Source organism: Cynara cardunculus, unplaced genomic scaffold (assembly GCF_001531365.2).
Source record: "Cynara cardunculus var. scolymus isolate 2C unplaced genomic scaffold, CcrdV1 Un_Scaffold_1147, whole genome shotgun sequence".
In the NCBI taxonomy this organism is placed as follows: Eukaryota; Viridiplantae; Streptophyta; class Magnoliopsida; order Asterales; family Asteraceae; genus Cynara; species Cynara cardunculus.
The window spans coordinates 28169-41424 of record NW_020200689.1 but is presented as its reverse complement, the minus strand read 5'-3'; the positions used below and the strand labels follow the sequence as shown (position 1 = coordinate 41424).

Sequence of the window (13256 nt, the reverse complement as noted above, 5' to 3'; positions counted from 1 at the left end):
TATATATATATATATATATATATATATATATATATATATATATATATATATATATATATATATATATGAACATGGGGAAAGTTCGTAGCTGTAAATATTTTGAAGATTTTGAGAACTAACTGTGCATAAATAATTCATGATGAATATACGTAATCAAATATATTCATTATAAATATCATGCATTCTTGTTATTCATGATATGCATCATGATGTTCATCGTGAATAATTGATGAAAATATGATTCTTATAATATGTACGAACCTGCCTCATATGACATAAACGCAAAGCCCTAACCAACGTCACATATTTTGCAGGGTGTTCTAGTCAACGGAGTGGAGGTCGCCGTAAAGAGACTATCAAAATCATCTGGACAAGGCTCACAGGAGTTTGTAAATGAAGTCATTTTGATGGCGAAGCTTCAACATAGGAATCTCGTGAGGCTTTTAGGGTTTTGCCTTGACGCAGACGAAAAACTACTCATCTATGAATACGTATCCCACAAAAGTCTTGACTACTTTCTCTTTGGTATTTAGAAGCACGAAAATTCAAATTGCTTTTAAAGTTCATTACATGAATTTGGTTAAGCATGAAATTTAATGTTCTTTTTTCGGTGTAGATCCAAATAGACATGGGCACTTAGATTGGCCGAGACGCTACAAAATCATTGGAGGGGTTACTAGAGGAATGGTTTATTTACATGAAGATTCGCGGCTAAGAATCATCCATCGTGATCTAAAAGCTAGCAATATCTTGCTCGATTTGGATATGAACGCTAAGATTTCTGATTTTGGTCTTGCAAGGATTGTTGGAGCGGATCAAATTCAAGCAAACACCAAAAGAATTGTCGGAACATAGTAAGTCTTGAACTCCCTCTTTTTCCCCCTATTGATACAACAATACGGTCTAAAAACCAAACCAAACAAACCCAGGAAATCCTACGTAAGGTGGGGTCTAAAAACCCTGTTATTATGTGTGATGGTCAAATAAAATGATATATTGGTTTACACGTAGTCCCCATAGCTTTAGCAAGTGGTGAGCCCAGGAATTTCTTTGAATGGGTGCAGTTTTGAGGTGAATCGGGATCGGTAAAATCGCGGTATGACGTTGGGAGAAAGTCAAAGCGGTTTGCTTAGAAAAAGTCAATTGTGTCAATTTGAGGAATAAGATGCATTTTTAAGCTTGCTTGCGTCGCTTGAATAAGCTTTGCAAGTTCATTTTATGTGAAATAAATAACTTTAGGGATACGTCTTCACTATTATCGATGGGTTTTTGTCATCATAAAGATTTGGTTCTTTGTACGTATAGTCAAGTTAAAACATGAATGTTTTTGCAGCGGTTACATGTCCCCTGAGTATGCGCTGCATGGACATTTTTCCGTGAAATCGGATGTGTTTGCATTTGGCGTAGTTGTTCTGGAGATCATCATGGGGAAGAAAAGTTCATGCTTTTACAATGAGGATAATTTTGAGGATCTTCCGCATTTTGTAAGTACTAATCTTACGGTTTTTCTAGAGTGGAATGTACACATAACTGTTATTTATTTCCATTATAACAAAATTAGGTTTATAGGACGTCAAAATTGTGTAAGTGTCCTAATAGACTGTTTAATATGACATAAGTTTATAGGACAAAACGTTAAAGTGTCATATATAAAGGTGTGGCAATTGGTTTATATGACGTTTTTGGACGTCTTAACAAGTTTTTTAGGACACTTTTAAATAAAACGTCGTATTAGCTATTTCGCATGACACTTTTGAGGATTGTCCTATAAACACATCTTTTTATAGAAAACTTGTTTTTATAAGACGCTTTTTCAAATAGTGTCCTATAAAAAAGCTAATAAAAGTGTTTTAAAAAACTTGTTAAGACGCTCAAACCGTCCTATAAATCTATTGCAACACCTTCACCTAGGAAACTTTAACATGTGGTCTTATAAACTCATGTCCTATAAAACAGTCTATCAGAACACTTGCACAGTTTTGACATCCTATAAACCTAATTTTACTGTAATTGTTAAAGAGTACATTGATTGTTTCTGCAATTTACCCATATATTTATACTTAGATTATGTCCCTTGAAGGCTTGGAGAAAATGGATAGAAGGAACAGCAATGGAGCTTTTGGATCCAACATTGGTTGAAACTTGCTGTAAAGATGAAGTCATGAGATGCATCAATATTGGATTACTATGTGTGCAAGAAGATGTGGATGCTAGGCCTTATATGGCTAATGTTTTGAACCTTCTCAACAATCATTCCATCATTCTTCCATCTCCCACAACACCTCCTCATTATCTTCCGAAAACGCCCGTTTTATCAAGCCACACGTCCGTTTCTAGATCAACAGACGAATCGTTTATCACTGAAATATATCCACGGTGATAAACCAAACAAACCCAGTATATATCTCACTCGAAAAAGGTCTGAGGTGGATGTAGACCGACTTATCATCTGCTCAAAACGAGGCACTTCAACAAAATTGGATTTATAGGACGCCAAGAATATATGGGTGTCTTTATAGACTGTTTTATTAGACCAAACTATACATGTTCATTCTAAAAGTGTTGTTATAAGTTTATATGATTCTTTCAGACGTCTTAACAAGTTTTTTTAAATTAAAGTGTTGTATTAGCTATTTTATCGAATCTCTATTTGAAAAAATGTCTTATAAAAACAAGTATCCTATAAAACATGTGTTTATAAGACACTTCTCAAAAGTGTCTTATAAACTTAACTGATACGATGTTTTATTTTAAAGATGTCTTAAAAAAAACTTGTTAAAACGTTCAAAAACGTCTTATAAACTTATTACAACGTTTTTAGATATAACATTTTATTGTTTGGTCCTATAAAACAATTTATTAAGATACTTATACACTGTTGGAGTCTTTTAAACTCAATTTTATTTTTATTGTAGTGAGGGGAGCGGTTTTTTTCTCTGAAACAAAGAACTTTGTTGTTGTATACAGATTTGAATATTTTTATAACATTATGGTTATACACATCATACATGTTAAAAAAAAAAGTTGAATAGATGCATGAAGATATATGCGAGTTGGGGGCTGTTTACCAAACACTTACCTGAAATGGTTACCTGAATACTTAAAATTTTAAAACTTTACATTTTCAGATACCAAAATAGAAGTTTTGAAAGTACATTACCCAAAATATGAATCAAGTTAAAGTACATTACTTTTTCATGCAATTTGTCATTTTCAGTTATTTAGTCATATTTTCAAAAATCCGATCACTATACATTTATATGCAAGTATATGTTCATACTAATATATTTACCATATTATAAAACAATGAACCCATGTGTTAAAAAATCTTCTGAAATTCAAGTTTACAGCTTATTATTGCAAGCACACAGCTTCTATCACCTTATCTGAACCATGCAAAACCATAAAACTGAGAGTAATAGAGAATAAAACGGAGCATGAATCTAGATTGAATATTCGTATTCTCGTCTGTAGAATTAAGATATATCGCGATGTATGTATTGCACGAATACGATTTTATTTTATTACATGCAAAACAATTTTTTAATTTACCCATACAAATATTAAAATTCATGAGCCTTCGGTGTGTAGCGATTAATTGGCAAATGAGCGAGATGATTTTGGTCAAATATAAGACAAGTCTCAGGTTCGATCTTGACCCCCCTTCCCTCGAGGGGTAACCTCAACCGTTTGAGCATCTCCAATGAAAGGTTCTTATAAGCAAAAAGTATACGGTTCTTATAAGCAAAAAGTATACGGTTCTTATAAGAATATCACCCTTTTGAGTTCTTGAACAAGAACCTTAGTTCTTACCTTGAAATGGTATAAAATGACAATTTGCTATCTTTTTTATGTATTTATTTATAAATATGTAATAATAATTTATTTTTTTTGAAAAAAAATATATGGGACTCGCAAAAAAAGTTCTTATTAGAAATACCCTGGACTTTTACGTGAGTCCAAAATTTGATGAGTTGCAAATGATGATTTTGAAATACTATGTTCTTCTAATGAGCCAAACAATATGGGACGCGGCTTGCCTAGAACCTCCCCCAGTGGTTGGTTCCTCTCTGCTATCTCCCTTTTTTCTTCATTTCTTTTCATTTAGGAGCCTTGGTTTCTTTTCTGGTGAATGTGGTTCGCCTCCACCTGAGTGCTTAATCTGTTAGTCTTTGATTACCGCAAATCACTTTCATACCCACAATTAGATATTGATTCACACCCAAAAAGAAGGGAGCTATGTCTGAGTTAATGTTTTTGGTTTTTTTTCTCTTGATAAAAGGGGTCCCCCCCCCCTTCTATATCAGAAAAAAAAAAATACTCTATTACATTGGTATTCTTGGATACAGGGGTTTTAACATAGGTCTCGTTAGAATAGGAATGACAACGAGCTAGGTTCGGGTCGGTTTATTGGTATCCCTGTCTCCGAAACAGATAACTGAAATCGTCCCGATAACCGCCCCGATCCCGCTTATCGGGGATCCCCATCGGATCCCTGCGGTTTCCCCGATCCCCGTTGAGGAACCCGTTAAGGGTAAAAATCCCCCTTTTACTGTTGGTTCCCCCGTTCATTATTTGTTATATCCGAACCTGAAACCTGAACCGATCTAAAATAAATTACAATATGTTAATTTTCACAACTAAAAGTAAATTACAATTTTTTTTAAGATGTAAGTCTAAATGTCTCAAAAATAATCAAACCAATTACAAACAACATCTTAGATTACAATATAAAAGTAAACAACAATTCAAACATCATACAACCAACATCACGATTTCATTATTAGACAAATAAAATAGACTTTTTCGTAAGCCTTATTTGTGGTTTTGAGCTAAAATAGATAAAAGTCTTTTAAATTCTAATGTTAGTATTTTCTTTTATATATACACATATCGGGCCGGGCCGATGATCACCATCCCTAACCCCGAACCTAACCCGAAAATTTTGGCTTTCGGTTTTTACCATCGGTTTCGGGTTTTTTTTTTACTATATTTATGTTAGAATTGTCGTAATCAAATTTTTTTAGATATTAAAATTCGCATTTGGTGGGTTTAAAATAAAAACCCATAGTCAAAAAGGTAAAGTTATTCATCTTGGTAAGATCAATCCAATTAATGAAATAAAAGTATTATAATAATTTTTTTATTAAAAAATGAAATAAACATGGGTTTGACCAAAGGTCAAAGACACTTATTTTTCGTAGTAATTCAAGAAATAAGTGGTTCTGGAAAGAAAAAAAACAGTCTAAATTATAAAGCTTCTAATATATAAATGATAATTAAGAGCTGAAACTGAAAAAACAAACAAGGCCTAAATTTGAAGTGATATCATATTTGAAATTTAAATAATCGATTATTTTAAAATAAAAATATAAAAAGAAAAGAATAAATAAAGTATACATATGGAGTTGGACATATAATCCAAAGTTCATTTAATATTCTAATTGCAATTATTGATTATAGTTTTTTAATCCATTAGAATTAAATTAAACCATCTATCGAATTACAATTAACCGACTATAATCGTATTAAATCTTTTAGATGATGTTTGGTTCACATAATGTTTTTGAATGTGAATAGAATCTATTAAAGGAATTTGACTTTTGAAGAAATTGGAATGAAATGTTGTTAGGTTTGACTACTTGTTTGGTTGGCAGATATTGGAATGGAATCTGTTAAGAAATTAGAACATGTCTGTTTGGTTCACAGAATGTAACTTTGGAATTGATATGAAATATTGGTAAATGACCAAAATGTCATTTTTTGAAAAATTTTAATTTTTTTAAAACTAAAAATACTTTAATAAAATAATTATTTAATATGTAAAACAATATAAAATACACAACCCAAATATAACCATAAGCCAAACGACGTTGATAAATCAACGGTAGTCGGCGGTTGTTTAGATCAATGGTGGTGCACGGTGGTCCAAATTGGTGGTGGTCCGTAGTAGTTCGGATGGCGATGGTCGGCAGTGGTTCAGATCGATGGTGATCAACGGTGGTTTAGATGGAGGTGGTCAGCGTGGCTTAGATCGACGGTGGCAGCGATGGTTCAGATAGGTGGTTATTCAAATCGTTGGTGGTTAACGATGTTCGTCGGTGGTTATCGTCAGCGATCGACAATGGTTTAGATCGATGGTGGTATGTGGTGCTTCAGGTGGCGGTGGTTGGATGTGGTTCAAATTGGTGGTGGTTTAGATCGGTGGTTGTTCAGGTAGGTGATGGCCGGCAGTGGTTCAGATCGGCGGTGCCTGGCGGTGATTCAAATCGGTAGTAGTTGGCGGTGGTTCAGATCGATGGAGGTTCGTGGTGGTTCAAATGATGATGGTCAACAATGGTTCTGATTGGTGGTGGTCCATGGTGGTTCAGATGGCGGTGATCGACAGTGGTTTAGATCGACGGTGGTTCAGATCGACGAAGGATTAGATCGTTGGTGGCCGACGGTGGTTCAGATCGGTAGTGTCGGTGGTGATTCAAATCGGTGGTAGTCGATAGTGGTTCAGATGACAATGGTTGGCGGGGGTTCAGATGGCGATAGTCGGCGGTGATTCAGATCGACGGCGATCGAATATGGTCATATTGAGTTTTATGAGATTAGGGTATACTGGGTTAATGACATATTTGGTATATGAAAATAAATAATTTCATTCCATCAAAATACCATGTAGTTGCTAATGAATGTTAAATTTCTTTACTTGTGGAATTTTGTAGGATTTTGAAGATTAATTTCGTGAAAAAGAATGAATAAAACGAGAGAATAGATTTGATCAATGGAATTCAACATTCTAATTCCATCATTTTTCTTCAGAATCTGCAAACCAAACGTCCCCTTAATGTTTAAATTGGATAGATAGATTCTTGAATGACAGTACAGATTCAATAAAAATCGAACTGATATGATCCATTTACCATCTACTTGTTATTCAAAATCATTTAATCTATATACAAATTTTATTTCGAGAACTTTTTAAATCGTGAGATGTTTAAAAACCAATATGTGTTATTTCATACAATCTTTTTTCATCCATGTCTAGAATTTAATATAGTGATTAACACATATTTTGTTTTATAATGTGTTTGTTTCACATGTATTTGGTTTTAAATCTTTTTAGCGTGTTTGTGAAACAAAAAAAATAAGTAAAAAAGTTTCATATTACGAATCAAATACACGTGGAAATAAACATATTGTGAAACAAATATATTATTAATCACTACATTAAATTCTAATCATAGATGATAAACATCATATGAAATAACACATGATGCATTGATTTCTCAAATATTTCATGAATTAGAAGGTTCTGGAAACAAGGTATCATATATATAATACTATGTACATATTACATGATTGAGATTACATGAGACCAAATTGTTTTGGTGAGACTCATAAGACCATATAAATAATACTGAACTTTCACAATGTTTTGTTGTAAAGATTTGTTATTATTTATATTTTCACAATATTTTACTGTAAAATTTCGATGTTATTTCATAGGGGGTGTTTGGGATTGCTTATTTGAAACAACTTATGTTTTTCTACAAAAGTCTTTATCAACTTATTATAAGTTAAAAAAGTTTAACTTTTTCAAAAACTCTTTATTACCATACACTAGTATAAATTATTTATCTAAATATTTAAAAATACTTATTACCATACGACGATAGTCAATATATTTGACAACAACAGGACTTGTATACAAACAATAAAGCATGGGCTTTCCAAAAATGTGATTCAGAAATCAGAAAATCTCCCACATTTCTGTGAACAAAATGGAAACAAAATCCATAAAACCATTTCTGTTTCTTCTTCTTCTTCAACTCCTCATCAATACTCTTCATCTCGCCATAGCTCAAGCTCCAGATTTCGGCATCTACGCTTGCAGAAACAATGGAAACTTCACATCCACCACTTACCAACAAACTCTCGAATCCGCCCTCAATTCCCTCCCAGGTAACGTCGCAAACCACGGCGGCTTTTACCACTCCTCCGCCGGCAACATCACCGCCACAGCGCTCTGCCGCGGCAATATCGGGCCGAATCCGTGCGAGGACTGCGTCAAAAACTCGATTCCGTCACTCCGACGCACCTGCCACAACCATAAGGAAGCGGCGGTTTGGTACTCCGATTGTATGGTTCGTTATTCAGATCGGAAAATTCTAGGAGTTGTTGATAACTGGATTTCTGGAAATTTATCCAACACGGCGGTGGTTGCCGACGTTTCTGAGTTCAACAAGGCGTTGAGTAATCTGACCACTAGGTTACAAGCGGAGGCCGCCGGCGGTGATTCCGTTAGGAAATTTGCGTCGGGAAATGTAACTTGGGGGCCGGATTTGCTCACTATCTACGGGGTTTCGCAATGTTCGCCGGATTTATCGAGAGATCAGTGTGATAAATGTATAAACGGTACGATTATTGGGATCCATGATTGCTGTAGTGGAAGAGTGGCGGCAAGAGTGTTTACACCGAATTGCTTTTTAAGATATTCGAATGAACATTTTCTCAACGACGGTGGTGCTCCGCCGATCTCCGCCCCATCTCCGCCATCTCCAGGTACAGATTGTGTTAACTTTACCTTAGAGTTATAAGGAAGTGTTTGAGATTGCTTAAAAAAACAACTTATTGACTTATTCTGGTGTGATACTGGTGATAAACATTTTGAAAGTCTGGATAAACAGTTTATACCGTTGTCAAACCAGTAACAAGGAGTTTTTTAATAAGTTAAATCATTCTAACTTATAGTAAGTTGATAAAAACTTCTGTAAAAAAACATAAGTTGTTTCAAATAAGCAATCACAAACACCTCTTAGGTCATTTACCCGACCGTTGAAATGGTTGATCCAGCAGAAAGCGGGTTTGGATTCATCGGAAAACCGCAGTATTTTTTTAGTTTTTTAATTATGATTATTTTGTTAAGCCGGCGGATTAAGACGATTTAATAGCGTTTAATTAATTAATTGATTTTATTACAATATTATATAAAGGATAATATAAATATAGTAAAAAAAACTATATAATTTCATGCAAACAACCACATGGTTTTGTTTTTTATTAGAATATTTTTAATGAATTTGACACCTATCTTAATAAAAATTGTATTTAAGTAAATGAACTAATAAAAATGATGGCAAAATCCAAATAACTTTAGGCACAATCGAATTTAATAAGTTTTAAGGTGATTATTAATGAAATATTTATACAGTTTGATAAATATATAATTATTACATTTTTTAATTACTTAAAAAACGTTTACTCTTGATAACCGAGATAAATTTTTATAGAATCAGATTAATACGAGAACAGTAAGCAAATAAGAAAATAAGAAAACTGACGAATCTCATGTAAATTTATACTAAAATTACTATAAAATCACATTGATTCATGTGACTCTTGCTGCAACCTGAGGTCGTGACCCACGGGCCATATCAGCTGCACATCTTTACATTGAATGGTTATGTAAAATCACACTGATTACTGCCTAATACCTCTAACCAAATTATCTCCTAAGTTTTTTAAAGTACGCTCTATAAATAAACATTTTTCAAACTATAGATCGTTACAAAAAAAATCCAAACCGTATACCTTTAAATATGTCGTTTTAATGTATGTATTATAAAAATAGAAACTAAATGAAAGTACGTTTAAACATTTCTGTTTTGACAAGTAACGATCTTCATGCATGCAGGACGAAAGCGAAACGCGTCAAAAATAATTCCTATCATCGTTTCCGCTGCATGTGTTTCTATTGGGCTAATCGCTATCAGCTTTTGGTTTTTTGTTGCAAAAAAACGAAAGAGTGACGTTACGAAAAAAGAGACCGGAAACGCATTTTCGTCGCTATTAATGACCGAAAATCAAAAGCATAGTGCTAATTTAACAGAAGCTGGATCAGGTACGTTTGCATACATCCATTTACAAACTCTACTTTTGAGTGTGATATACTGACTCAATTGTATTCTTGTTATATAGTTGAAATGGGAATGGGATCGGTACATTCTTTACAATTTGATCTCGCCACGATCGAAGCGGCCACCAAGAATTTCTTCGTTGAAAACAAGATCGGGGAAGGCGGGTTTGGTCCGGTTTACAAGGTACATTTTGTGAAGTTCGTCGTTTTTACGCATTTTGTTTACTTTTTCTAGAACGTGAAATCAAAGTAGGGGTATCAGAAAAAACCGAAACCAAATAACACATCGGAAATAAATGAATTTCGTGTTATTCGGTTTTTGGGTTTTTCCGTTCGATTATAATTTCTCATTCGGGTTATTCGGTTTGGTTTTTCTATTATAACGAATTATTAATTATTTTTATATTTATATTTTATATTTTATATTTATAAATTAGACTGGAATAGAGAAAATAGCTGACTTTTCCTCTATGGGTGGCCGGTTCCATTACCATATGGGTGGAAAGATGGTGGGGGCCATGCGCCCCATTTTCAAAAAATTTGTAAGTAGTATTTTAATAGTCTCCTCGTTTCAAAAATGATTTGGTCGACAGTTTTTCCACATGCATAGCTATTATATATTTAATATATAGGTGGATTTGAGATCATCTGAGACTAGTTTGTTTTCGTAAGATCCGTAAGACCATTTTTTACACTTGAAACTTCACAGCAAAACGCTAATCTTCACAATGTTTTTGCTGTGAAGGTTCGACTTTTCTTTACCTTCACAACGTTTTGATGTAAAGATTCAAGTGTAAAAAAATGATTTCACGAAAAAAGGCTGCTCTCACATAAACTCAACCCTCTTTAGGTAATCTCTTGATAACTTTATCCTTATTTAATTTAAAGAAATTGTCAAAAATAGCCATTGTTTATCCCCTCCGATTCACTTTATAAGTGTCTTTTCACATAATTGATTGAAAAAGTCAAGATTTTTGTAAGAGATTGTTTGTTTACCACTTAATAGTTCCATTAAGAGGCAATATCTGAATCGTTAAAAGGTGAATCTTGTTTGGCCAAAAAAAAAAGATCTCTTTCTTAATGGTTCTAAAATCCTTTGAATGATTTTATATCCTGGACCTCCCTTAACTGTTCAGCACCCAAAATCCATTGTAAATAATTATCAAACAATTATATTTCATTTTGCATTATATCGTGAGAGGCTCTTAATAATTCTGATCACTTAATCACTGAACCAAATCATTCGGTAACTATCAAACAGGCTCTAAGTAACAATTTAACAACTTGAGTAGAAAAACAGCTATAAAATGAATTGGGGAGTCAGGAATGACTATTGTGGAGAATTTCCCGTTAATTCATCTATCTTATTAAGTCAAATAAGGGTAGATTTGGAAATTTAGTTATCTATTTTTGAAACTAGACTCTTATTTTAGGACAACCATAAATAGGAATATGGACATTTATATTGGGACGAAGCTTTTTTGGTTGGGGACATTTTACTAAGAAAATGGTTATATCAATAATCAAAATAAATTAAATCTAGATCAACATCGTTACGTATATATAGTCCAAGAACTTACAAACGATTTCATACGTATTTACCGAATATAAAATATTTTACAGGGTGTTCTTGCGAACGGAATGGAGATCGCTGTAAAAAGATTATCAAAGTCGTCTGGCCAAGGTTCACAAGAGTTTATAAATGAAGTCATTTTGATGGTGAAACTTCAACATCGAAATCTCGTGAGGCTTTTAGGGTTTTGCCTCGATGAAGACGAGAAATTACTGATTTATGAATACGTATCCAACAAAAGCCTCGACTATTTTCTTTTCGGTATGCAAAAATCACTACAACAAATTTGGTTTTATAGAACACCTTAAGATGTCTAAGCGTCCTAATAGAATGCTTTATAGAATATAAGTTTATAGGACCAAACTATAAAACATCATATTTAAAAGCGTTACAACAGGTTTATAAGATGTTTTTTAAGCGTTTTAACAGGTTTTTGATAACATTTTTAAAGTAAAGTGTTCCATGAGCTATTTTTTATGACATTTTTTAGAAGTGTACTACGAACCCATCTTTTTATAAGACATTTTTTTAAAAATAGTGTCGTATAAAATAGTTAATAAGACACTATTTTAAAAACGTCCTAAAAACTTGTGAAAATGCCTAAAAACGTCATATAAAACTATTGTAACACTTTTAGATAGGACGATTTTTGGTTTGGTCCTATAAATTTAAGTCCTATAAATCATTTTATTAGGACTCTTAGATATTTTAGGCGTCCTATAAAACGAATATTGTTGTATTGATTCAAGTTATTTTTAAAGTTCGTTGTTGAACGTTACAACTGAATCTAATGCGGATTTCTTGATTACAGATCGAAACAGATGCGGGCACTTAGATTGGCCAAAACGTTATAAAATCATCGGAGGGATTGCAAGAGGAATGCTTTATTTACATGAAGATTCGCGGCTAAGAATCATTCATCGTGATCTAAAAGTTAGCAATATCTTGCTAGATGATGATATGAACGCTAAGATTTCAGATTTTGGTCTTGCGAGAATCATTGGAGTGGATCAAATTGACGTAAACACTAATCGAATTGTTGGAACATAGTAAGTTTTTCTCAATTTATGCATATTTTAACGAGCAAAATATATCAGAATGCAACAAAATCCGCCTTAATTTTATTTCGGGTAAAGTACCAAATGTTCAGTCTTTTTTATTTGTTTAGGGGAAAAGTCTAAAAAAACCCAATGGACTTTAGTGTTTGGAATGATTAAGTCTTTAGACAATTTTTTGGATTAAATAAGTCCTTGGACATTTCAAAACATGTTAAATAACTCCTTGGACAATTTTTTTGGAACAAATAAGTCCTTGGACAATTTAAAACATGTTAAATAACTCATTGGACAATTTTTGGAACAAATAAGTCCTTGGACAATCTAAAACATGTTACATAACTTCTTGGACATTTCTAAAACCTGTTGGATACATTCATATGACTTGTACAACTAGTTAAAGTGGTAAAATAATGAAAAAAAATCCGAAAAAAACCCCCAATAAACATTCATATTTTGAACAATTAAGTCCCTAAATATTTTTTGAACCAAAAAGTATTTAGATAGATAAAATTAAACACATATAACAAAAAAGTACTTACATTTACAAAAAAATAATTACATTTAAAAAAGATTTTTGATAGAATTTATTTTAATTAAAATTAAAATATATTCTATCAGTGATTTTTCAAACTAAAAAAAAAAAAAGTTTTCCTTTGAACTTAACTTTTGCTATGACAATCAATGAAGTTTAGGGTTTGACAATTTCAAATATAGATGT

General features: G+C 32.8%; 2 protein-coding genes across 2 annotated transcripts in view; both read left to right on the top strand.

Annotated features, from left to right (window-relative positions):
* The window catches only part of LOC112502257 (cysteine-rich receptor-like protein kinase 10), a 4894-nt gene extending 2487 nt beyond the window's left edge, over positions 1–2407 (top strand). The window contains exons 3-7 of the mRNA XM_025106123.1: positions 315–525; positions 617–854; positions 1334–1437; positions 1978–2006; positions 2081–2407. Of these exons, the coding sequence (XP_024961891.1) occupies positions 315–525; positions 617–854; positions 1334–1437; positions 1978–2006; positions 2081–2380 (882 nt within the window). The 3' untranslated portion in view covers positions 2381–2407. The remainder of the gene's footprint in view (positions 1–314; positions 526–616; positions 855–1333; positions 1438–1977; positions 2007–2080) is intronic.
* Positions 2408–7772: 5365 nt separating this feature from the next.
* The window catches only part of LOC112502254 (cysteine-rich receptor-like protein kinase 10), an 8400-nt gene continuing 2916 nt past the window's right edge, over positions 7773–13256 (top strand). Inside the window, exons 1-5 of the mRNA XM_025106121.1 lie at positions 7773–8553; positions 9686–9892; positions 9970–10091; positions 11531–11741; positions 12292–12529. Coding sequence (XP_024961889.1) covers positions 7773–8553; positions 9686–9892; positions 9970–10091; positions 11531–11741; positions 12292–12529 — 1559 coding nt within the window. The remainder of the gene's footprint in view (positions 8554–9685; positions 9893–9969; positions 10092–11530; positions 11742–12291; positions 12530–13256) is intronic.